General features: G+C 38.2%; 1 protein-coding gene across 4 annotated transcripts; it reads right to left on the bottom strand.

Annotated features, from left to right (window-relative positions):
* Positions 1-113: 113 nt before the first annotated feature.
* Positions 114-27,826, bottom strand: csnk1g2b (casein kinase 1, gamma 2b). 4 transcript variants are annotated; one of them, XM_077606441.1, is made up of 12 exons: positions 27,661-27,826; positions 22,966-23,707; positions 11,353-11,422; positions 7,784-7,932; positions 7,126-7,360; positions 6,529-6,614; positions 5,356-5,440; positions 5,124-5,272; positions 4,469-4,552; positions 2,920-3,021; positions 2,149-2,255; positions 114-1,266 (listed from the first exon to the last, which is right to left on the bottom strand). In XM_077606441.1, the coding sequence occupies exons 2-12, from the start codon at positions 23,191-23,193 to the stop codon at positions 1,212-1,214; spliced, it is 1,350 nt and encodes a 449-aa protein (XP_077462567.1). In that variant the 5' UTR covers positions 23,194-23,707; positions 27,661-27,826; the 3' UTR covers positions 114-1,211. The 4 variants fall into 4 exon arrangements, with proteins under 4 accessions (XP_077462567.1, XP_077462568.1, XP_077462569.1 ...); XM_077606442.1 differs by having other exon boundaries at positions 5,124-5,269; XM_077606443.1 differs by lacking the exon at positions 2,920-3,021.

Here is a 27,826-nt window from a genome sequence, read left to right as displayed (position 1 = left end):
ATCCTGACTTCCTAAATAACGGCATGCAAGAACACACATTCATTCACACAGACAGAGTAATCCTGTAAACATTTTGGAGGAATTATAGATAAAATGTCATGGCGGGACACTCGTTGAGCTTTAAACATTTTACTTAGAAAGGCACAAACTATGATTTCCTGGTAAATTATTCTGATGTAAGAAATAAAAGTTGAAAGACATCATTCCCCATGTAATCAACATTTTCTGCCATAACTCAGATATAAGCGTCGTAAAGGACTCTTCCTAGATCAGTCTTTATTAAGTTTTGTTTTCGTAATTGTTAATTCCATACCTAAAGTTTCCACTTTAATTGTTTTCTGTTTTTTTTCCCAAAAGTGCAATAATAGTATGAGAGCTTAATATCTGTTTCTCTCGATCTTCCACAGTACCTGAGGCCAGTGACTGTGCTACAAAGTCCACGTTGACAGACAAAAAGAAAGCCAGAGGAAGGAAACAACGGAACTCCAGAACACTACAACATAAAAATAAGTCTTCAATGCAGGGAGTTGACTTTGAAAACTGAGGATTCAATTACAAAAAAAGAAAATACATAAAAATCCTCCAAATTCTGTTATAGATGAAAAGCTTCCTGCGTCACTCGAATTTAAACATGATCATATTTTACCTTTCCTCTTTGATCCCAAAACGCACACCAAAGGAAGAAAAGGAAAGCGATAAACAAATTCATAAGGAGCAGAATTCTGATGGTTCCCCCTGATCAACAGCTCACTGTTGGAACAACAAACCTTCTTTATGGAATCTAGAATACAACAACTGTTTCAAACAGTATTTTTTTTTCATATTCACGCCACAGTTTCATTGTTACAGCTTTTAAAAACTTTTTCTCCATATCCCAACGTCCCCCCCCACCCCCCCTCCTTGCAATGCAGGTAAGTTTTTTTTCTGCTGATAAAGGAATCAAAGTCTGTCGTGAGTCAGTATGACTGCAACATTCCTTTAACACGCCAGCAGCCAGGGAGCGCTGGTAACGAAAAAGATAGAAGCAGGAATTGGTGGGAGGGAAGTGGAGGGTGAGGAGGAAGTAAAGTGATGGGGGGGTGGGGGGTAGGAGGGTAAAGAGGTGAGAGGGAAGCTGGGCAGAGAATAGAACAGGGAGGGTTCTGTGTAGTTGCTTCCATTTAAAACTTGACAGTGACAACAAGGTTTCAAGTTCTCTCCCATCGTTTCATTCACTTGTGCCTCTGGAGGGCTTTCCTCTTTCTCCTTTTGAAGAAACAACAGCACCTGGGGGTGAAAACATGAAATATTTCTCTTAAAAACAAACCTTACAGCTAAAATAAATAAATAATAATAATAAGCACGATCTGTGTAACGCCTGACCAGAAAGTTAAGAGGAACAAGTATACCTTTCAGGGCAAGGGTGTTAAACTCAGGTTGGCTGCATTAACATCAACTCAATTTTTTGTGGGCCAGACTATTTAGATATAATATTTTTATTTTTATTTTTATCGAATTAAAAGAAATGATCAAATGCCCAAAATTTTGATTTTTTTAAAAATTGGATGACAAGAAATTGATCAAATGCCCTAAAGATATTTTTATATAGATCTAAAACTGTTTATTTGAGCTTTTTTTCTTAATAAGGGAAAACACATTTTAATCATTTGTTTTACATTTCAAAAGGAAACTTTTTTTTAAATTATGTTCAATAATAAAATGAAAAACTGAAAATATTTGTATATATTTATATTTAGATTTTACAAAATGCTTTTTGAACTACACAACGAGAAAAGAATGGATTAAAAAAATTGCAATTATTGATTTAAAAAGGGGAAAACTGAAATATAATATACATCTATAATCTTCATTTGAATTTGATCCTAAAACAGAAAGTTTCTTAACATTCTCTTTCTCAGGCCGCACAAAATGATGCGGCAGGCCACATTTGGCCCCCGGCCCGCCACTTTGTTTTTAGGGGGAACACGGTGCAAATGGATTCATGTTCACGAAATAACTGATAAAGACTTAGAGCTTATTTGCGATGAACGTATTAGAGTAAAGGTCATGAAAAAGCTTTGATCATTTAACTTTGTTGGGCAGCATAAAAAGTTATATTATATATTTCTTATCATGAAAAGACCAGAAAAGCCACGTGTGATTGCGTACTTGGTTTCGTCAGCCACTTCAACCTCGGTGGGAGCAGTGATGGGAGCATTGGAGTGTCCAGCTGTGGGGTCGTCGGTGTTTAGCTCGCCATTTGTGGAGCTCATCACCTGCATGAGCAAAGAGACCAGAGAGCTCAAAAAATTAAAAAAAAAGCAGATACGCCCACCAGCCCGCGCACAGACACAGACCCACTGGTTCTAGGCTAACAATCCTCGGAGTAATATTCATATCATCAGTTGGCAGGCATCTGTCAGCACATATTTGAGAGCAGTAACTTGGGAGCGCTCCAACTAAAGCAACTTCATAAAAGCTTAAAAGCTGCAGTTCTATCGGACAATCACTAGGTGGTAGAATTGAGTTCCAGCATTAACAATGAAGGCCTCTGATTTTAGGAGCTCTACTAAATTGCCTATTCCTAGTAAATATGGGAAATGGCAATGAATATAATTTTTGCGACGGGATAGAACTGCTTTACTGTAAATAATTATGGAGGTCTTGCATTTGGCTAACCATTCAACAAAAAATAAATACATAAAATAAAGTCACGATAGCCGCTGCTAGATGTCATCTGCATAACAGGCAATTTAGCAGATGAGGCAATTGCTGCTTTGATAGACAGACTCACAGGGATTCAGACGATTGAATGTATGCACGAAGCTGAGGTTTGGACAGAGTGCAAGCAGAGTGAGGTGAGTGTGACGGATGGCCGCATACACATAACCATACAGCTTCATGCACTAGCCATCCAAGCAGCAGCAGTAGCAGCAGTACCTGGACAGAGCCCCCCAGCCGCTCAGCTGTGAGGTGCGACCCCAAAGTCTCCTTATTGGTCACGGGGGTGGGCTGAGACTCACTTCCTTTTGGCTCAGGCGACTTGTTGCAATAGCAAAAAAGGTTGAAGTCGCAGGTGGTGGTGTGAAAGGGACAAGGAAGTGAGGGTATCGATGTGGGGGGAGCGGGGGTGAGGGCAGAGATGTGAGGGAGAAAGGGGACAAGGAAGAGGTGGGGGAGGTGAGTAAAAACAAAAGAAAGAAAAACAAAAAGAAACAAAACAATTACAGAAGACATCTCCCAAGCAGAAGCAGGCTTGTTAAGACATACTATGTTAATAGAGGGGAAGAGGGAAGCAAAATTTATATGAAGCACAGATCAACACACTTACAAAAGTCATGCAGGATTAAAAGAAAAACTTACTAGCACTGAATATTCAACAGACAGCCATGTACAATGAGGTTTTTTGGTTAATTCAAAGACTATTAGAAAATTTACAGTACTTTCTTTCCCCTTATTTAATGTGATACAGGTCAATGTGTATCCCAGTGGAGGCGTAGTGGCAACAATTCATCAAGGTGGACGGTAAGAAGCCAATCATAAAATCTGAACCGAATGAAAAATACAGCCTGTCTCATTCGGTATAGTGATTAATTTATGTGTTCAGCTGAAATATATTTGGAATAAAACTCAGTGTAAATGATTGATTTTGTATTAAGGCTAACAAGACAAGGCTTGGACAAAACTGAAAATGGAACAAAACAGTCCAGGCCTTGTTACACACTAAGCATGTATAGTAATCCCTCGATTATCGTGTCTTCACTTATTGCGAATTCACTACTTCGCTATTATTGTAAATATATATATATATATTTTAAAGTTCAAAAAAATGTGAAAATCCATGCTGAAACTCGTACACGGAAGCCACTTTTGCTACTAGGACTCAGCACTGGAAAAATATATATATATATTTTTAAAGTTCATAAAAATGTGAAAATCCACGCTGAAACTCGTAAGCGGAAACCACTCTTGCTACTAGGACTCACCACTGAAGAAAAAAAAAGTTATAATAGTTATAATAAGGGTGACCCTACTTTGCAATTTTTCGATTATCGCGGCCATGTCTGATCTACATTAACCGCGATATTCGAGGGATTACTGTAATGTCATTACTTGAATGAATAATGCAGTCTGCATTTTCACCTCAGGCATGCAATGACCCAAACATAGAGGGGAGGTGAAGTAAAGTCAACACCCAAATAGTGATCGGTTGACTCATGACTGCGCAGGTAGAAGTATATTATTGTTTGGCAGCAACATTGAAAAAAAATAACTCACTTTTTAATATCACTGCTAGACTGTCACCTCATTACTACGTGGCGTACAAGTGGGAATGAATGGCAGCCATTTTCTCAAGGAAGTTGCTTACAGTTGGATACAGCAAAAACAATCAGGCAGAGCAACTTGAGGTTGGGTTCTGTCAGTCAATCAGTCAGCTAGCGATCTAAAAGCGGGTCTGTTGATTATGCAACATGGCTAACGTCCTAACCTGGTTTTTGGTTTGCTGTTGTGCTTTGTCCCTGCTGCTGGGTTGCAGGGGCGCATCACTGGGAATAGGGCCTATTGGTGTGGGCTGTAACAAACATGACACGAGTCAAACAGAGCATCAGAGCATGAAATAAATTAAAGCAGTATTTACAGTAAGTTAGGGCTGGGCGATCTGGGCCCCCAATAAATGAATAAATCGTTCATTTTTTTCCAAGTCCTCCGATCTAAATTATTTTCCCAGTGACTTTTTAAAACTGGGGATTCTATGTTGTTTGTAATCTTTATCTTTTATTTTTTTCTACAGACAGAGGTTTTCATTCAATGCCGTACCATCACCATTACGCTAGCGGGTGTTGTTAAAAATAAACATATTTTGCATTTTAGTGCACAGTTATGTGTAATTTTCTTGTTATGTGTGTAATAAAGCACTTGAAAGCCATTGACATTGGACTGTGTTTAAGGGATTGTTCAAAATCTGCCAAATGAGTCAGTTTCTAACTGCATATGCAAATTGTCGATTAAATAATAAACAAGTAATCACTCACATCGATCTAAAGAATGTTTTTGTCTTGATCTTAAAATCGCACAGTTGATAGATAAGCTATAATAAAGGCAGCCCAGTGTGATGCATTATTTCTAGGTTCAAGGGGACTCACCAAGGATTTGCCGACCCAGTCATATTCGTAGTCAAAGACGTAACCATTTCTGTCGAAGAGATCAGTGAAGAGTTTCCGCAAGTAGTCGTAGTCAGGCTTCTCGAAAAAGTCCAGCCTCCTCACGTATCGCAGGTAGGTGGCCATCTCTTCTGTTTCAAACTCCAAGTTAGAATCAAAACAACTACAGACAAATAAATACAATCATGAACATGAACCGGTTGGTTCTACTGACCAGGGAAGCTTTCACAAAGCACTTCTATCGGGGTCGCCCGTTTAGTGTCCCCAATTTTTTGATACCTCTCCTTCAAAGTTTCCGCCTAGAAAGGAAAGAGGAAAAAATACATGATTATCAAAATGAAGGCTGTTGTGGTAAATGACTGAAGACAAGACAAATAATTGGCATTTTCATAGGGCTGCCCGGTGGCAGTGGAATAATTTCAGTTTTTGTCTTTTGGTGGCTTTTTATAAACAAACAAAAAATAACAGAAAGTTAAATTATGGTAACTACTTTAAAAACTGTGCATCGCAATGTTTGCTTAAGAGTTTTCTGTATTATTGTTTTTGATTTGCCAATTTTTCTCAAAATAGGGAAGGAGAAGAACACGGCTAAACAACAATTTAAACATTTGTGTTTGCATTTGAAGAATAAATGGATACAGTATTGCAGTTCATTTTGTGGTTGGGAATATCTGAAAATGTAAGTAAAGTAAAAACAATGCGTATTGTGACATGTCAAAAAGCGGGCAATTGATCTCCCTGATAGATTAGTTATGAAAAAGAATTTAACTCTAAATACTAAATACTACGGTGCAAAACCCTTTAATACCCTTTCAAATTCACCCTGTCTCTTCTAAAAGTGGAAAGATTAAATTAGTATACCAATGACTCAATCATTTCCATTAGCAAATACATAATATCTAATAACAGTAATCAGACAAAATAGAATAACTACAAACCTAACTAACTATAAAAACAGCTGGGGCATTTTCCCAATTAGAAATCAAAAGGAAGACATTAGATTTGTTGCATTGAATTAATTTTAGCATATTATTACCCAACTGTAACCAAAGCGACTTGAGTGTTTAGACACTGGATACTAGAACTGGTAACATTAACCTGTCAATATATTTTATAATTGTTGCTATGTTACATATTGATGAAAACCTGGCTTGGCTTGAGCCACGAAGCAACCCCCGCAGTCATCCATCCCTCACATTCATCAACAACAGGCTTCCTCCCACATAACAAATGTTCGGATGTCTCACTTTACTCTTATTATTTGCAAGAGAGACTATCAAGATTTTACTTTAATGAAATATGTCACCGTGCATTGAGAATTTCAGTCAGGGTGAAAATCGAAGCAAGTTACAGATGAAAACATTGTGTTGCATACAATACACTATACCTTTAAACCCTGCCAAGGGAGGCTACCTCGAAGGAAGTACATGAACATGTGACCCAAGGCTTCCAAATCGTCCCGCCTACTCTGCTCTGAAAACAGCAATAGGACGAAAATGACACGTCATTCAGCAAAAGGTTTTTATATCACAAAGCTGTTAGTGCTTGGACAGCGATGAGCAGGCATTCAGTTTGCCAGTGCAAGATATGCATAGAGTTAAGAGATTATCTCACTGCACTGGAGACTAGCTAGCATCCTGACTGAACAGGAATCACTGGGAGAAAACTGTACTTGTAAGGCAAAGTATGGGGAATTTCTTTTTGTTTGTTTTTTCCTGGAAGTGTATGTCATGCTCGCCTCATGTACAGTCACAGTGTCCCAGTGAGAGCGCAAAAAATATTTTGCTCTTCTGAGTCGCTGCCACTTCTCCATCAGTGAGACAGGCCCTTAAGGACTTAAAAGGACAACAACGACTTGGTTTACCAGCCCAATTCATTATTCATTCTAAACAGGACTACTATGACGATTTAAAAGCTCAGCTTTACAACCGAAAACTGACTATAAATAACTACAAATGAGATGGCTTATGGTAGGCTAGCTCACCTTTTCCCAGGTGTGTGTTGATGCTCATGTAGCGTGCTGTTCCAGTCAAACTCTTGTGCTCCCGGTACGGGATGTGTTTTTTGGTCTCGGGGTCTATGTACTCTTTGGCCAGACCAAAATCAATTATGTGAATGGTGTGCTGTCGTTTGCTTCCTGGTCGCCCAACTAAGAAATTTTCTGGCTTCACATCTCTGTATATCAGACTCTTTGTGTGGACATACTCCATCCGCGTTATCTATTGGGGAAGGCAATAGTTTAGTGAGTGCTTTAGAAACTTTAGTCACTTGGATTTTATATGCTGATACAGTGTAGACGAAATTCACAATATTGTTACACTAAGCATATGTACTAAAATCGGTAATGGCTATATTTTAATGTTAACAGAGCAGATTCACTTAAATTATTATTTTTATAGTAATTTAAAAGTTTCATGGTACTAATATGAATTTTTAATATGATCGTGCTTAAAATTGTATATATTATAGGAAGTTCAATGCAACATTTGTCTATATACATAAATGCTAGACTATGGAATGTGAAGACTTCTGTACATGCAACATTCATTTTTAGTTTCTTTGCTGATGTTCTAAATGAATAAAATTTCATAAAATATATCATTCTCAAATGTGTTGAGATGCCACATAGTCTTTATCCTTACCAGCTGTATGGCTATCATCAGGACGGTCTTAAGGGAAAAGGTGCGGTCACAAAGATCGAACAGGTCTTCAAGACTGGGCCCAAGCAGCTCTAACACCATAGCATTGTATTTCCCACAAGGACCAAAGTAGTACACCTGTGGAATTCCCTCTGTTGAAAGAGGCACATATGAAACATTTCATGTTAACTAAACTTTGAGAAAATCTCTGCCAATGATTAAAATCAAAATTGATTTTAGTTCATTCACACAACATATCAACATTTATTTTTTCAAATTCTGCAATGTCAACTGAAAAAAACATGACACAAACATCCTAAATGATAAAGAATTAAAAGACATTATTCCAATGAGGCCTTAGTATCCAATTTTTCACCTATGCACCTTCACTGATAAGAAAAATACAGGCAGCCTCCATAAAAAGCGGCAATAATAAAAGCCTGTTTACTTCCTTCAAACAGTGTGCCAGGAAAAGGAGTGGCTGACTTCTCTTAAGTGGAAATAGAAGAAAAGTGTCAAACTTCAGTCGAGGTCAAAAACGTGTCACTTACTGAAACATTTGCCACTTGACAGAGCCGCACCCAATAATGTGACATGTGATATTAATACTAATAATACAACAAAACTGCAGTTTTGGCTTTTGAAAATCAGTGCAAACAAACGATACCACCTAATAACATTGTCTAGGTTTGCACTCTAGAGTAATGTAGGCCACCATAGCATCTATATAACAGCAACCTGCGAGCATGAGGTATTCTATAAATGATTAAGCCGCAATGAAGCATTATATCGATCAACGTTGCAATGACCCATTTTTAACAAACTGTCTTTCTGCGAAATTTTGTTCAGTGGTGTATCCAAAGTGTAGCATAAGGGGACAGGGTAACTGATTAGTACCCTTTGATTTTTCGGGACCCTTTTGTTGAGGTACCATACCAACTGCAGTGGCGGATAGCTGTTGATTGCGCCAGATAGACAGTACACAGCTGCCGTTCTTTTTCTTATCTAGCCAGATACCCTAGAGATAAAAAATAATTTAACAACACCGAGCTACTCTCTTAAAAAAATCTTTACAGCAATAGTATTTGTGTGAATGGGACAAATATAAGCCAGGTGTCACTGAGCTCTTGTGTAGGACACACATTAGTGTTTAAGAGAAAAAAAATATCTGAAATTATGACGCATTCAAAAACGACAACAATTTCTCTGATAAGATCTTTACATTTTGTTTGTCAGTCACGCAGAAGTCATTTTGTGATGAAAAGAAAAGAAAATGAATCACCAACTTTCCTGTGCTTTAGTCTAACATTTTCCAGGTAATGAAGCCCATGACATAAGAGGTCAGTGGGAGGCTGACTCATGAAAGCTTGTCCAAATCTAGAGGGCATTCGAAGCATAGTCATCACAAAGAGAACGCAATGAATGAAAACTGAGCTGGTAAATGTGAGCTGCTCAATGATTGCCTAACACAAACTACAGTAGCAATAAAATTGCCCAGAGGACTATCTTTTTAAAACATATCGCCTCACAACAATAAAAGGGACATTCTCTTAGCCATATCAAGATTCATGAAGACTGAAGCAGCACTACAATTCTCACATGAAAAGGATACACTAGCAACATATTAACTGCACTTTTTTTTTAATTCAAAGTCATCTTTTAGTTGTGAAGAAGACTGTATTTCGTGCCAAACACATCGTCAGCGGTACTCTGCTCCTCTTGCCATAACTGGAGACAATCTACCTATTGTAGCTACGGCATGCCTTATCAGGCTTCATCGGGGCGGCTGAAGACAATGTTGCTGTACAGTGAAATGTCAGAGTTGAGGGTCAGAGACGAGAGAGACTGGGAAAAGAGGAGATAGCCGAGAAGAGAAGTTGAAGGGAGTGAATGCATATTAAACATTTAAAGCATGGAGAGGGGAAGAGGATGAAGATAAGTGATTTCCATTAGGCCAAATGCTCAAGAGATGTCCTCCCCACATTGAAATAAGATCAATGGGAAGGCTTCTCTGGGTTGAGGCTAGACTGACAAAATGAAAGATACACAAGAAAGCTATTTCCAGCTAAACTGATGTTGCCAATTTTAGACAGACTTAATGGCAATATTTCTGTTTTATCTCCCTTAAACCACACTGTCTTTATCCAAGCACGCATGCCAGCCAGCAACAATGACAGTGAATACACTGAAACATGATTATAGACATTCACAGATCATCTCTTTAGGGGAAAAAAAGCTAGAGTTGATTTTATGCTTGTTTTCTGGTGTGTTTTTGCATTTTTAGTGTACTATCCTTTTAGCCAGAGACAGATCATCTGAAAGATGAACTGAGTGACATATTGTGCCTAGTCATTTCACTCTTTTTTTTTTTATTCCGCTTTGTAAAATTTGTTAATACCAAATTGCAAAGATGCATTTGATGGCCAGAACCCAGGGGGAAGAAAATCACAACCTAAAAGCCCACATGCTACGCACTGGCAACGTTGGAATTAATGTAATTACTCAACCGTGTTACAAAAATAAATAAAACTTTGTTGATTGAGGCATATTCATCTCTAAAATACTTGAATTCCAATTTTAAGTCTGCAAATAATCCATAGAGTCCTAGGACAAAAAAAACCCAAAAAACAAGACTTGATGCATATAAATGGTAAGTATATATCTACCTAGTTTAATTTTGGTCTGTCCAAGAATAATAGACGAGCAGTTTTTGTTGGTGCCCTCTAAAGAAGAACAAGAAAAAAAAAACAGGCGAGTTTTTTAGACCTCCCTCAGGGCTGTCTGAATTAGTCTAAAGGGAAATTTGTGTGGGCATTTGTCATCCAAGATTAACATAATCAGTGACAATATTTGTAAAAACAAAAAAAGGCAAGGAAAACTGGGCCACGCATTATTAAATGCATTATTTAGAGTTTCCTCTGTAATCTATGCTTGCGGCACAATCAGTAACCCACAGGACAGTGACTGGGGAAGTTATCCAAGTAAACACACTATAATGGCCCACACAATTTGTAAAGGGACATCTATAAATAGCCAAAGAATACCCTTGTGCACTAACACCTTTCAAGACTTGTGTTAAGAAACAAGAAACAATGAAGCTTGTAAGTATCACTAAATAAACACTAGAATACACTTATTTATCAATGTAACTAACACACAAAAACGTGCAAAAAATTAAATAAGTGAGCTTTACTCCTGCACGATTATAGCCAAAATCATAATCACAATTATTCTGATCACTATTGTAATGAGAATTATTATTCACAGCAATCCATTTGTTTGGGGAAAATATCTGTATTTTTACAGCATGCATTACAACAACTTTCAGTGCAAACCATGGTTGAAAATGAATGCATTAATTTTCTAATAGATAAGGCTAATATATTATTCATTTCAAAAATTACAGAAACATCTCCAAGAACATGTGAATTTAATGATGCCTACCAAAACCGTGACCAAGATTAAAATTTTATTATTTATGTGCAGCCAACCCTTCAAGAAATTTCCTTGAAAACAATGTTGTCTGGCTATACAGCAAGTGACAATAATTGATAAACATGTATTTTTCTTACCTGAATTTCCCAACTGTTTGTAAAATCTATATTCCAAATGCAGCTGTGGTGCCCTGGACTTAATTGGCTCCTGCAAGAAAAACATGAAATACATTTTTAATGGAAAATGGCACAACGCCACCACTTAGAATAAAGCAATTTGGAAATAGACATTTGCTGAACAATACAAATCAAGTTATTATCTTGCATAACTTTATTACAATTTCTTTATATGTGCTAACTGCTATAAATGACTTGGGACTTTAAAGTTCTCATTGTTAGAGGATATAGAGCTATTCCAGCTGGTGACAAGCAGGTTTATTTGTTGGCATGGCTTATAAGGCAATCTACCCCCACATACTGCTCATTGTGTTTAGTTAGCTCTAGATTTACAACTTAAAAATATAATCTGATTAACTCCACCAGCAAAATGACAAGGGCATTATAGACAAACGTGAGCGACAGAACAAACACGCACTCACTCAAATTAACTGCTTTTTAAATCCTCACTAGCAGTAACACAAATATTCGAAACACAAATAATCTAGGAACTGCAGAGCCAAACAGATGCACGTTATATAAGAAATTAAAAGAATAATAATAATATCTATATCTATAGGCACCACTATAGGACATGGCTTCATAACAGAAAATTAAAAAAATATATCCATGTACATAAAAACGTTCATCTATGTTTTCAATGGGAGAGAAGGGAAACAGAAGGCTGAAAAGTTCTCACTTAATTCATCATTCAATTACATCCTAATCAAATCAGAAGCATTTTCTTTTCTGCTGCTTTGCAGACACTTGAGGCGGTTCAAAATGCCTGTGTATTCAAATTGAATCCCAGATGTCAGTCACAGATTTTTTTCCCAACATCATTCAAAAAAAACATCTAGGGAACATAATCTACAAAATGAGTGGTTGATACAAGGAGAACACTTGTTTCTAGTACATCATGGCAACAAGAGAAATGCCCAGAGAGTTTCTGCCCATGCCTACATGTCCCAAAAGGGCCACGAGAAACTGCGAGCAGGGCAGCGCCAGTAATGAAGAGCACAAGCCTGTGGGATGAAGACATGTGACAAGCCTGAGAGACATAGCAAGCAACTGCTCTGCTAGTGGGACCCCCACTCCCAGACACACACATGCAAACACAAGGATGGGCAACAAATATATAAATGATGGGTCAAACCAGATGGCAGTACACTGTAGAACCATTTAAAACAGCTTACAATAGGAAACAGAGGCTTATGGCAGCTTTATGTAGCCTACTTAGGAGTCATCTCTATTTCCAGCAGATGGGCTAAGCTATGGCTGTGTAAATGACTAGAGCGATGTTGTGAACATCTGATGTAACAACTTTGCATTTGATAAGGATTTTTCTCAAATCTCACAGGATGAAACGAAAAAGAAATCAGGGCCATACTTTGACATCGCAACTAAGCGATTTTAATTAAGACAATTGGAACTCAGTTGCAAGGCAACCGTGAGCTTTTCTTTTTCTTTTCCAAAGTTTCACAAGCCATTCAATCAATTTTAGACAACATTCAGATGCCAAATTCAGATTTTTCGGAAAATACGATCTTTTTATGCATTAGGTTTGCAGAGAAAGAAAGCACATCCCGGAAAGTGAATTAAAAACAAATAAAGCTGCAATAGAATATTTTTTATTTAGAAAAAAGAAAAAAAATCGAAGTATAATTTCAATTTGAATGTCATAGCATTTTTGGACAGATGGAATAAAAATCTAGGAGCTATTTAAAGGCCAAATCTTCGCAAAGAAATCTGTCATTAGGGTTCGGCAGTACAATATAGCTGGATCAATGTGACTTGAGGCATAGAAAGTTACACATCATTACCAAAAACAATTGCAGCTCACTTAGGACGGGTGAGTAATTACCTTATTCCGTCTGAATGCAGCAATTATGTAGTAATGATTTGAGAAACAAAAGCGCACAGATTGCTCTGATGTCGTCTGAATATTACTCAAAGCCCACCCAGGAAATTGTCTATGTGTTGCTATAATATACATTGATGTATTAAACAACAATTTAAACTTTGCCAACTTTGCAATGGCCATTTTTAGATCCTTGAGCAATTTGGTGAAACTCCCTTTAACATTATCCTACACCAGAGTTTGATTTAGTTAGCCTAAGGCATGTGCTATGTTTCTGAAATGACTCACTGAAAGTTAATTGAATAAACCTATCAAAAATAAAAAGAAATGAAAGCAATATTTCACCAAGAATGCTGGCCTGTGTCCTAGGCAGCTGACCAACAGGCCAGAAGGGCTCTTCCCTGTCTAACCTTTCCAGCTCAGCTGTTCCATACCAACGCAGCTTTACATATAGTGTATTTGTATTAGTGGGTTGTTGGTTTGTTTTTTGACAGAATTAGACTTTCACCATGAAACCAACATAGTTTGCCTCTCTGATGGGTTGTGGATCAAAGGTAGATTCACTCTTCAAAGTTTTTGGGTTTTGGAGAATCTTTTGTTTACTGGATTATTAGGTGCCTCTTTACAACGCTCCTAAGGCAACAATTAATACAAATGTGATCATATCCCAAGGTTTTTTTGTATACTTCAACTGTTTTAGTTGGGAGACAAGTCTGCCGCAAAAGGACCATACAGAAAATAGTAAAAGCAGACTAACCCTGGCTGATGTTCATAGTTAAAAAGCTTACTGATTTGTTGGTATTAGTCGTGCCGCAAACGTTGCTCTGGAAGGATAAAAGCTTGTACAACAGCTCTGGGATGATGTGTTCCATGACACGTTACACACCATTTCAAGGATTCCTCTCACAGTGAACACTTGAAGCTTGTAAAAATACATGATTATGTCATCAGGGATTACGGTGCGTTTTCAGCATGTCAATCCTCGCAGAGAATTTATGAACGGGAAAAAATTACATATTAATGTGGAATTCAATTAAACATTTGCTTATTTAGCTATACAAAACATTGAATAGAAAATAAATCATGATGCGCTTTCATGCAATTTTAAAAGTACAAAACAGGAACACTTGTCACAGTAGCAATTACTTTCCATAATGACAAAATATTTGTCATGAATCTGCCTAACAATCTCAGCTAACCTGTATTCAATAGTAATGTGTTGTGTTTCGAATGATCAAGCAGTAAATTGTCATATTGAAAAATAATACCTGGGTAGATATCTTGTTTGAAGAAGAAATTCAATGAAAAACATTATGTACACGTGAACACGGATCTACCAGTAAATTATTATGTTTCGGTGTCATTGACAGCGATAAACATTCCATCCATTACAAATGATTAGCTACAGTCCTGGGCTGAGCAATTGCCACCACCAGCTGGCTCGCCTGACATGAACGAGCTGTGACAAGCGGTTCGTGTCTTGATTCTTAGGCACTTCAAACATAGTACAGTGAGGTACTATGCTTCAATTTGGCACCAATCGGTGGTCCATGCGTTGCGAATTGAACAGAAATAGGCATGCGAGTTTGCCTTCAGAAACTTGGGGTTGCTTTGCTACCCACAGAGAAATTAACTGTGTGATAACTCGCATCCGACACAAGCAGGACCTTTTAGGCTGTTGGATTGGTCCCACATTGAGGGTATCATGGATCTCCAAATGGCAGCCCATGCGGCTCCTTCTGTCTCAGCCACTTTTACGTACACATACCCCCATGATTGTGGTTTCTACTTCCTGAACAACTCAGCGGCAAATAAGTGTGACATTCAGAGAGTGTGAATATATGCCAATGTGAGACACGTGTAATAGAACCAATCTCGTGTATAAACCCCAAAATAGAGCAACCTTTGCATGACTCCCTGTAAACCATTCCACAACACTCATTTCACAATGTGACTCATCTGAAGAGAAAAACTCAAATGTAAACAAAGAGCATCTGTAATCAGAAGCCTTAACACAAGTATGAATGGTTTGCTGAATGGACAAATATGCATGTGTTGATTTCCAGTGCGGCAGGTTTTTCCTCTGAGAAGACGAGTGTCTCCAGATTAGAGAGAATGGTGTCATAGAACAACAGCTGAACACTGTTTAGTGTGTCTCCTGTTTCATAGTAGATTTAACACACTTAGTAATGAAGGATCTGCAATGATACAAGGTGATACCGGACAACACCTAAGCTACATCAAACTGGTTCTTTTGTTGAGATTGGGCTGGTGGCATTTATCATGTTGGTCATTTCAAAAGTGCTACAAGTAAACCTGAGTTTTAAAAAAAATCCTATGTGCACAAGTCATGCAATGAAACGCTATATACGTGGGGGAAAATGACCCCAAACCCTATTATGACAAATGTAGGTATTGGTCAGTCAAGCAAGCTAGGGTTAAGTCTGCTAAGATTAAGAGGTCATAAGATAAGTTTTAGCAGGGTTTTGGTGCCTATTGAAGGAGGTACATTGTTCGTCTGTATTAAATTAAGTTTAATAAAAAGATTAAATCTTTTTTCAATTTAATTACGAGTTTCAGATTGCTCATTTTGAATTTTGCACAATATACTGAAAATTAGCAATAGTAGCTCGCTCTGTCATTCACAAATGATGAATGACTTCCAAGAATAGCAATTATTTAAATTTACACAATTGCGCTAGTGTTCACACTTAAGCATTAATGTGTTAACTGCTGAGTCGTTTCAAATTCCAATCCTAACTGTACCAAATAAACAAAGCCTGTAAAATACTTCAATTAATTTAGGAGTAACCACTGAGCATTTCAAAATCACACTTGTGCTGTGCCCATTTCACGGATACTGAATTCTTACTGAATTCCTACAACAATGCTCACCAACACTTTGGCTCAGGCATCGACAATCCATTCCAAATCACCACATAACTCGTGCGACACTGCCTGCCAGTCTTTGTATGGAACTATGTTTGCCACATGGACATCCATTACTCCCAAGCCGTTTGCAACGCTGCTTCTCCTGGCTGTTCTTTCGTGTTCGATCCATGGCTTGAGTCCATCTTCCAAGCTTTCCTCTGTATAGCAATAGTGTGTTGTTTCTTTGACTATAGAGTGTTTTTGAGGGTTAATAGCAGATGTACAGGGAAGTCAACTGTCGCACCACTCATCTAGGATGTTGTGAATGGATTTACCGTAATGCTTAGAATATGCGGGAAGGCTATTTTTAGGCTCATTTGACCATGAGAACATCAACGTCAGCTGCATTGACCGCAGCAAGTAGCGTGTCGGCAAGAAATGAAACCAGCCAGTCAAGCAGTCAGGGTCTTACAAAATTTCAAATTTAGTGAAAACTAAAGGCGCACGCTGACTGATTGGGCACAGTGTCCGTTTTAGAGGAAATTCTAGACTTGTAGGTGTGCCCTATAGGCCTGAAAATATGGTACTTAAGCTTTAAAATTATTGCCACCTTTGGGGCTCTCAAGTCACCAAGAGTTCCCTTCAGATGGAATGGCTGCAACTAAATCAATGTCAAAGCAACAACATGGCTATGTATACCCACCCAGCACGTTACTGTTAGCCACAGATTCATTAGTGGATTAGCTAGATGACAAAAGGTGTGCTTTTACAAGACAGTATATATTCCTTCAACTTGGCCAGAGTGCTCTGGAGAGCTCAAGCAAAGTAGGGAAGACCTTAAATTGTCAAAATGTCACTCTAAATTGTGCCCAGCATGCTGATGGAGCTTTTATGTCTTTACAGTTCTGCGACAACTGCCTCATGGCAGGCTGATGTAAGCTGCTGACCTGGACTGAAACAAGAGCTGTTTATCACGCTTCAGTGGGAGGCAGACAGAAGAGTGAGATTAAATAAACTCGGTCCACAATCATGTTCCAAAAAATAAATCAAAAAGGTCAGTGGCTGGCAGTGGTAACAATTAATCGATCGTAGATTGGTTAAGAACAATTAAAAACTAAAGAACAATGTTTTTCGTTTGATTGTTGGAAATGTTTCAGCAAGACAATTAATAAACTTGGTGATGCCCGCAGGGGTGCACTAAAGACGGTGTATATCAAGGGTGTCAGACTCAGGTTGGTTCGCGGGCCGCTTTAACGTCAACTTGATTTCATGTAGGCCGGACAATTTTAGATATAATATTTAGATTTTTTATTTTCAAATGGATTAAAAGAACTGGATTAAAAGCCCTGAATATTCAGTTTTTTTATAGATCTAAAACAATGTTTATTTTAGCTTTTTTATATATATTTTTAGATTTTACAAAATGATTTTTGAACTAAAAACAGAAAAAAATGGATTAAAAAATTATAATTACTGATTTAAAATGGGGAAAATCGGGAAATTTTATATACATCTATACTCTTCATTTTAATTTGATCCTAAAACAGAAAGTCGGCACTCATGATTTACTTTCCCGGGCCACACAAAATGATGCGGCGGGCCAGATTTGGCCCCCGGGCCGCCACTTTGACACGTGGTGTATATGATCCCTCAGTTTTCTATTGCTTGGGATGGACTCAGACTTCATCTCAGCCAAACTCAGATGAGAAGCAGAAACTTAATGATCATCAGGTCTTATTTTACAAATTTCTCATATGCAAAGAAACTTCATTTGTAATTTATTCATTCATTAATTTTCTGCTTATCTTCACAAGGGTGGCAGGGGTTGCTGGAACCTATTCCAGCTAACTACAGGCACAAGGTGGGGGCCACCCTGAATCGGTGGCCAACAAATCACAGGGCACAAGGAAACAGAAAACCATTCAAGGTAACACTCATGCCGAGGGGCAAATTAGAGTGTTCAACCAGCCTACCATTCATGTTTTTGGAATGTGGGAGGAAACCCGAGTACCGGAGAATACCCACCCAACCCTGGGGAGAACATGCAAATTCCACAGTGAGGAATTTGTAATTTAATTAATTTTTAGGTAATTTAGAAGACAAATATATGAAACACTATATACAGTTTTGGCAAAGCTCCATGAGTTCCATCCTGGAAATTACTCCCCAAGTCAGGGCAAAACTGCTTTAAAATAAAATGGAAAAGAAGTCAGATTTGTTGTGTTTTCCTCAAAACGTTATTTATCCCCAAACCAAAACAAGGTGAAACACACCTTTTATTAAATACATCACAGGGTTTGACATTAACAGTTGTCCATTGACTGAGTTTAGTGTGCCGTCTTGGACCACTATGTATGTTCAAAACAAGGCGTGAATCAGTGACTAGCCTCAAGTCATTAGCTTTGGCTAATCCAATGCCAACTAATACCAGCAGCAGTGGGGCCAAAATGAGGCACTTCATCAAACTATGACATGCCTAATGCATACACAACAAGACAATCCCTGCCAACACAATCCTTGTAGCGGTGGGAGTTCCATCTAATATTTTGCTTTTAGTTAGGCGATTGAATAATTGACAGCAGAATCTATTCAAAAAATATTTGATAGTGACAGCTTCATGTTTACAATTTGAAATGTTCACGGTTCATAGTTACGAGTGTGTGCGTGATTTGTTGTTCGTCTCCTTGTGCCCTGCAATTGGCTGATCAACAGATTCAGGTTGTATCCTGCCTAATGCCCATAGATAAATGGGATAGGCTCCAGCGCCCAGTAACATTTGTGAGGATAAGTAGTTTGGAAGATGAATGAATAACATTCATGGTTCGATACCTTCACGTTATTAATCTCACAGTACAATAAGTAATGCGATAATGACAAATACCATGGTTTTATGGTAAAGTCAACGGTATTTATTGACATATTTATTTATGACATTAAAAACTGGACACTGCGCACTACCAATGATTATTTTTTTCCCAAAAATCAGGATGTTTTGAAATGCACACAAGGTCACATGGGTTATGTGAACAATCAGGTAATGTTCATACTGCATGAAGGACCCGAACAGAGAGCTTATACAGCCATTCATACTTTAAAAAAAAGGCAATTTGATGGAAATCACCAATACCTAAGACCATTTAGATATTTATAGTTGAGCTGTAGGTTCTAGCGCCCATGACAGCGGATATTAGATGTTGGTGTTTTCTTTAAAAGGACTGGGATCTCCCTGTGAGTAAAGCCTCTAGTGCACATACGTAAATAGCTATACAGTCCTGTCACTATCTCACAGGCATTCAGTCAGTGTAAGAAAGCACCCAGCAAAACCACAAACTGACCCTCTGTGTGCAACTAGGTCTGCTAACAAAGACAACCTTTCAGAACACAGCAGTTTCCACTTGTCTCTCGCTTTTCATTTCAACATTAACACAGACTCAGGAGAGCTTGCTCTATTCCTCACTTTTGCAATAAAGTGGTAAACGGAGGCCATTTTGGCATGCGTGTCTTTTTACATCAACACATTTATTGCAATAGTGTCACAACAGGGGAGACAAAAGACTGCTGTCAATTGGGTGGTTAACAAATGTCACGTCCATACAGCAACAATAATGGAAGAAACATTAACCGTTTCATTTTAAAAGGTATTTCGGATGATAAAGTATGGAGAATCTAAACATAATGTGTTCCTGCAGCAGAAAATGTGCACTTTCCCATTTGGTAACATTAATACATCTTGTCATACATTGATGCAACTACGTACTATCAACCTGCCTACACAGCCAGTGGTGTAAATGGAAGCCAGATTACGGTTTACAGTGGTTCATTGGTATTACTATAACTCAGTCCTCAGTTCAACACAAGGCCTTTTTACACTGCCTACTAAAGCCAGGTTTTCCCATACATGTTACATTGCTCAAGGAGGACAAATTATTTGATCGTAGGATAACATTTCACCTTGAAACAGCAACATATTTGTAGCAATATCAAGCCTTAACTGACTTCTGTCTAAATTGCAAAGACAGACGCCAGATGTTAAGGCTCTGATGAACCACAACTGTGTAGAAGCAGCTAAACACATTGGGAAAACCAGTGTTACACTTCAAAACTTGAAAACAAAGACTCAAATCATTACCACAAATTAAAAACAAAAAGGCATTCAGATCAAAAAGCTACTCTACCAATTAGTTGGACAGTCAAGTAGTCAAATAGCTGATACTCTTAATTCCATAAGAATTTTGCAAGCTCTAAAACTAGATTTTACAACTCTTCCATCTAGTCAAAAAACACCTTAAGACAGTCACCAATGTTACCCATACATGCCTCAGTTCGAGACAAATTGTTGGCGAAGTGATCATAAAGTTCTACAACCCGCACTACTGCTACCCAAAAAAGCTGGTGGAACATTTTTACACTATTGCATGTATTGGAACATTTTCATCATGACCAGGTGATCCTTGACTAAAGAAAACATGAGAGCTCATATGATAAGAGATTTAAAAAAAATAAGTTATCATAAACTCATCTGTGGTAAGGCAAAATTTGCATTTAAAGTGAGTAAAAAAGTGAAAACTACTGTACTGGAGTTCTTAGTTATTCAGATCTGTAGAAAAGTGCTGGCCTAGATAGATACTGACTTGATCAGTAATGGCACACGGACTAGTGAGGTCAGGGGTGGATACCAACATGTGAAATGGCAACTATTCAGGAGTGGGTGGCAACTTTTCTTTCATGCTCAGCATTGCTCATGCTCATTTTCCCATCTCCGGTAAATTCTGAAAATGTATGTGTTTAACTTCCCAATACCCCTTCACTGTCTTATGTACATGAGTTAGTTTCAGCGGCCATAAGAAATCATGGAGCAATATTATTGCTTCAATGCCATACCCAGATATAGCAGGACGCCATGGGGATAAAAATACCCCAACAGATGGGAGGGTTCACAGGCAAGGATAGAAGCAGTGTGCACAACGTAAGAACTCAGAAGAGAGAACTGCAATTACAGACGTTTTTTTTTAAACTCTGCCTTCTATGTGGTTCACAAAGCCTTCAGTAGATGCCCATTCAGAGATAATGACCTCCCTCGAATACACAAATGTAAGACTAATCATATGGAGACCAGCAGAGCTGTGGTACAAATGATGCTAAGGTTCCAACATCTTCTGTAATGATAACTTGAGTCAGGCGTGGTTTCAATTTTCATTAATGTAATGTATTATCTGTATTGGTAATATTGGCCGGCCAGTGCCAGCCGACTTTCAATACAATATAAGAAATGAGGGAAAAAAGAGTCCCAAGGAAATCACTGATTCAGTAGGATATCACTGATGTAGTCAGTGGCAGGGCAGCAATTTAGCAATGAAAGCCAAGAGAAAATACTGCATAAGAAATACCAATATGACAAGCGTTGTTAAACTCTGCAGACATTTTACAGTATATCACAGTACCTTAAGATTTTATGGGACTTGTATTATCATGTATTTTTCAGATTGACAATGAAAAAGCAAGATGTTTTGAGTCAAGAACGGCTTTTATACCAATCCCATTAAGCACTTAACACGAAACGTGCGTATCGTGTGGCTTTGGTGCATATAACTGCACATCAATAAAGTGCAATATAGGTAATGTTAATTATTTATTCTACACATTTATTTTTGTATATTTTGAAAATTGTATTCTTCTGTTTACATGTGTGTCTGTACATGCGTGTATGTTTGGATATGGGCGTCAAGAACGGCTTTTATGCCAATCCCATTAGGCACTTAACACTAAACGTGCGTATCCTGTGGCCTTGGTGCATATAACTGCACATCAATAAAGTGCAATATAGGTAATGTTAATTCTTTATTCTACATTTATTTTTGTATATTTTGATTATTTTATTGTTCTGTTTACATGTGTCTGTACATGGGCGTATTATGTAGGTGTCCACATATGTCACATGAATATGCAGGTATAAATACATGCACTTTGCACATGACGGCACATTTCAAATTGTGGTACCTGTGCAATAATAAGTCATTCTATTGGATTCTAATACATGCATTACACTAAACTCCTTGAATCAATTTCACTCATGAAACAATTTCTTTGCTTTGTTGTTGTTTTAAAAAAAAGGACCTACTATGCGAGTAGAGTCATTATTGACACTTTGTAAATGGAGTATGGCATAAACCAATATTAGGTTAAATGCTTGAAAAGCATAGTGATTGAAAGAGTGAGAAATGTGAAACAAAAATTGACAACCAAAACATGGCACCTATTTTTAGGCAATATGATTTTATCAGGCTAGATTATAGCGTGTTAAAATCATATCGCTCTAGCTGCTAGAAGTGCTATTTCAGGCTGCTGCCTGCTGCCTGACTCTCCTGTCTAACAGCTAACCTCCTGGCAAATCAGTGTGCAATTAATTGATCAGCTTTGTTACAAAAAACATCAGGATCAACAGAACTTCAAAATTATTGGTTCATGAATAATGATGAAGTAGCGACTTAAGGTTAGTTTCCACAAGAAGAAAAACAACTACTACTTGAATTGATGGCAACCTCACAGGCCTTCAGTCTGTGTAAGTTCAAGAGAGACAGTTAGCTACATGTCTCTTAGGTTCTAGAAGAATTAACTGCAGCCCACTCCCCAGTACAGCAATTCCTTCTTCATATTACAATGACAATTGTTCATAATGGAATAAAGTGGGAGACCAATGCAAAGAACTGCTTTGTTCACAGTCCCAGATTATCCCTTTGAGCATTTATCCAATTGAGTTCTAACTATTAGATAACCAGAAAACGTGCCTAGTTGATTAGGTTTCACGAAACTTAAAAAGGAAGATCCACCGCTTTGGGCTGTGTTAAATGAGAGTGTGCGCTTACCAATTTGATCGCCACGTATTCGTTGGTATACAGATTCTTTCCCAGGCGTAGCTCTCCAAAGTTCCCACACCCAATCTTTTTACCAACACGGAAGTTTGGGCCAACCATAAGAACTCCAGAATTGGTCCCAGAACTCCGGCCCGCATGTCCAGTCCTGCTACCTGCCGTCTTCGACATTTTTTTCCCTTCCTCTGTCTCTCCCTTGCCCCCTCTCTTCTCAAAATCCATAAGCTTGTGATACCCTGGCCTCTCCACGGTTATTCTCCAGCCATGCAAACCATAGAAGATCCAGTAATAATGGCTGGGGGGGATGGGGGGACTTTAGGAAGGAGGGAGGGAGACAAAACTCATAGGACAGAGGAAAGGGGTTGCTGTTAAAACTGTAGTAGGGAGGAAACGTATCTACATCTAATGCGTCCTCCCGTTTAGTCTTCTTAATTCTTCGTCAAGCCAGGTCCAGTCAAACAGAAAACCGGTCCCAACAGGAGACGAGGCAGGCGGTGTTATACTGTGCCCACAAGCTGGCACATACAGTACATAATCATAAAAAAGCACTCCAAAGCGAACTAGTGCATCCACAAGGCCACTCGGGAACATCCCTCGGGGTTCCTCATTCCTTTTGGTCAGCCCTCAGTGTTATTGTGAATGCTATCCATGTTGGAGGGTCACGGCATAAAGAGACCCTGACAGCAAACAGCAATGAGGTGAGTTGGTAACAGATTGATTTATGTCACCTTGACACCTGCAAAAGAATCAAAAGAAAAAAAATGATCATATCATATGTCACAGTACACGACAGGAACAATTAAAAAAGGCTCCGATTGTAAAATTCTGTAGGCCCTTTATTCAATCTTTGCGCAAACAAGCATTTTCATGCTAAACTTTTATTTTGTGGAACTACATTATTTTTGTCACTTTATTATTTAACATTAGATTTTGATGAAAATCTCACACCACGGTACAAACTCAACCTAAATTAAACGCTAACGTTAATCACACTACTCAGCCATAAGACAGATGCAAGTATTAAGTATTAAAGTTCAATTTAACACGTGAACTTAGAATCAATATTCATATAATACATTTACACTGCTATTCTAGAACCACTAAAGCAAACAATACAAACCTGCGATTTAGGAACTGTTCATAGAATTGGTCAAAGTTGTTTGGAGATTGGCATTTGACTGGGCCTTACTACTGCTCATTTAGCAGGACAGGGTAAATACAAAATCCATTAACATTGTGTATAAATACATCAGCAACTGATGATTATAATAATTATTATAATTTGATTGGTTAAATGTCACCTTTTTTCATTATTATATTGCTTCTGTTAAGCAACATGCCGTAAGTATAAAAATCAATCAGTTCCAGGCACAACTGTCAATACCTAGCATGATTCCAATTTTAATTGCCAGTGTAACCTAAAACATTCCAAATCAGCTCTAATGAACAATATACGTCCAAGCTAAGAGGCTGGTTGAGTAGAAGAGAGAAGGTCAGCTACTCTTACCAATGGAAAGGCACTTACGTGGATCAATACGGAGTATATGTTACGGTTTCAAAATGCCTAGGGTAAAGTAACACAAAATAAATATACAACTCTGTGAAAAAAAGAGTGCAACATGAAACACATTCAGACAATTGACATTTTGATATGATCGGGAGAGATCGTCTTTAAGTGCCTGTCAAGTTAATTCCCCAGGAACCACAGTATTAAAAATTCATTTTGCCAGAAATCACTGGGGATTGAACCCTCGATATGAGAACAATGAGGCGGACATGCTAACCACTCGTTCAATGTACTGCCTCACGGTATTATTCAGCTAAAATTAACATGGCATAAATGAAACTCTGCTAAAAAAAGACAACCTCTTAACTATGCGATAAAGTCCCAAACCTGTTTTACTGTAATGCCCTGCTTATTGTGTGGGTTATGCTCTCAAAAAAAATTGGCAACGACCACAGATTAGTCATCTTAATATTTTTTTTAATAATTATTTTAAATCTTTCTCTTGTTTAAAAACTCAAAGTTGAATTCTAGTCACAGAACCCACAAAGAAAAGCATACATAATTGCACTTTAAAGAAAAAAAATCTGAAAAACAGTGAGGCCACAAATGGTGAACCACTTTATTGTGTGGGATGACAGTACAATCGTCCCCACAAAATGCTTTGGAAATTTATAAATATTTTTTTAATCATTTTAAAATGACTCAATTTTAATGAAGCAGCTTTTAAAAAGGGGTAAGAAATCGCAAAATATGGACAGAAAATGCTAAACAAATAAAAGGTTTCATAACAAAAACTCACAAAGTTAATCTTCTGAGGAGGAACTGCATTTATGTTATATTTTTGACTGTGTACAGTAGGAATGGCCAAACTCGTCCGCAAGGGCCACAGTGGGTTCTGGTCTTTGTTTCAACCGATCCAGCACAGGCTGCTTAACCAACAAGGGGTCTCCAGAAATTAGAAGCACCTTACTGCAATCCACTAATTGCACTTCCAGGTCACCGGATGAGTGAAAAGGTGTCCTCTTGATGGCTTGGAAGAAAAACCCGCACCCACAGCGACCCTTCGTGGAATAGTTTGCCCACCACTTGGTGTACAAGATATGCGGTTAGTCAGTTAATATTGTCTGCAGTGAGATTTGTTTCTGATACATTCTGGAGGAAATGAAAAGTGAGAACCCACCTGGTCAAGAAAGCAGAAGCGCCTAAATACCATTAGTGCATCCTTGTGAAATCATTGCAATTGTGAAATGTTGCTTAAAGTTCACACTCTAGAGGCAAATAAGTAAGAGTCAGATACCATTGTAAATGTCACTTAAGTACAACACACAGATACTATCTGCTAACTCTCCACATAACTAAAACGTTGCTTCTATTTTGGGATACAGACAGTTACATATGTAGAGAGAATTCCCTTTTTTCGGCTCCAAACACCGCCTGATGAATTGTAACAGTTTGTTAACCATGTATGCCGACCACTCTTTGAAAGACCAAGTAAAACATGCTCAATTAGATTCAGGTTAGGTGATTGACTTGACATTTTTGTCTAAAAAAAATGCTCCAAAGTATACTTTTGGCCTTTGTCCTTAGCCTCTGTCAAGTGCCATCCAATTGATCCTGAAGCATGTGGTTTAATATGAACAGATGTTGCCCAGAATGTGTCAGAATTCATCCTGCTAGCTTTACCAGCAGTCATATGATCGAAAATTACAAGGGTTCCAGTTGCATTGGCAGCCCTGGAACAGCTGAGCAGCCAATTGTCCTATGACTTTTGATCCGTTAAAATATTGGTGGTGTATATAATATACTCTCAATCCAACACTGTTTATTTGAATTGAATGCAAATAACTGCAAATTAAAGAAGACAGTGTAAAATTTAAGCACGACTTGTTGAGGTTCAACTCGAAATCAATTGCAATGGTCTTTTGAACCTAAACGATGATATTTGTGCCCATGTCCCAGTATTTTTATATCTGTCTGTATGTGGATACTTTCAAATGGGCTGTTTGTTATCACTTCCTTTCAGTTTTATCACCTTTTGATAAGGCCTGGATTTGGAGGTGGCACTTATAAATAACTATGTCTAAGTCAAGGTTGGGGAATTTTGCCGTCAGTTCTCTTGGTTTAGACCTGGTGACTAGCATTGACACTTGGAAAAAATGATCAATTCGGCGTCATTAGTATCCCCACGAGAAATTGAAAGCCTAAACATTAATATTAATCAATATCGCCCGGATCGATCGGTAGATTTACCAAATGTGTGCCTTTTCCTAGTTGCTTAATGCTCACTACCAGGTAGCCAGCTAGCACTAGCTGTCATATAATGTTACTTTTGTGCAGAAAAATATTTCCCAAATTGGATAATACACAACACTGGCTTTGACGGGGATGTTGTCGACATTACCTACATAGAAGAGCGATTCTTTTTTTTTTAGCCACGAACTTGCTAGTTGGAAGGACAAGGCCAGACACTCACGACATCCATTGAGCCAGTTAGCATAATAGCTTCATTCTTTTAGTGATTTTATGTATTCATGTTATCGGTATGTTTTATAAAACAAAAGTAGCAAGTACAACTAGCTTCAAATACAGCGGGAATGTATACTAGTTGTTTGTAAATACCACACAGATGATAAATGCTAACATACTTAGCACATCTTAAAAAAACACCGCTCCTCTGGCCCTACGCCTAATAAAAACAGCTAATGTTAGCCGGCGCTAATTTGGCAACAGAAATATTAAAAGATGAACACAGACTAAAAAAAGGCAAGAAAAAATGAGAAGAGGAAAAATCACAAATGATTCATTGATTGGCAAGCCCAAAACGACGCTAATATGCTCAGTAAATGACTAATAACAAATGAATAACACTGTCACTTCCTACGTTGCCATTGTATCGACTCCTGTCTACATCCGAGTCCGATCGACCCCCTTTTCATCTGACATTTTCCATGTAAATACATTTTGCAGTTATTGGCAAGGTGCCGACCACTGCCGGGCAACTCCTTAATCCTAACAAGCGAGTGGTAGCCAGGGCTCTCTTTAGCTCATATGCTAACATTAGCGGTTGCCAAACTAGCTCGCAAACAGAGCGAGAACGTTCACGTACGGCGAGGCGCTTTCTTCCTCGAGAAACAACAATCGGCTGGGGACTTAAACGACCACCGTAGAGCGTGCAGAATTACCTTAAGACTAAGCTATCGACGACTGATCCGAGTCATGGCTCTCCGTTCGTGGGAATCTTTTCTTTTTTCCCTCTTGTCCTCCAGTTGCTATGATGTCTCTTTAAGCCTCCCTCGACTGCCGATACCCTGACACAGCGTCACACTGCCTCACGCCACCAGTACGTAG

This window comes from Stigmatopora argus, chromosome 8 (assembly GCF_051989625.1).
Source record: "Stigmatopora argus isolate UIUO_Sarg chromosome 8, RoL_Sarg_1.0, whole genome shotgun sequence".
Classification (NCBI taxonomy): Eukaryota; Metazoa; Chordata; class Actinopteri; order Syngnathiformes; family Syngnathidae; genus Stigmatopora; species Stigmatopora argus.
The sequence above is the reverse complement of the archived record's forward strand: the minus strand, read 5'-3'. Positions and strand labels throughout refer to the sequence as shown.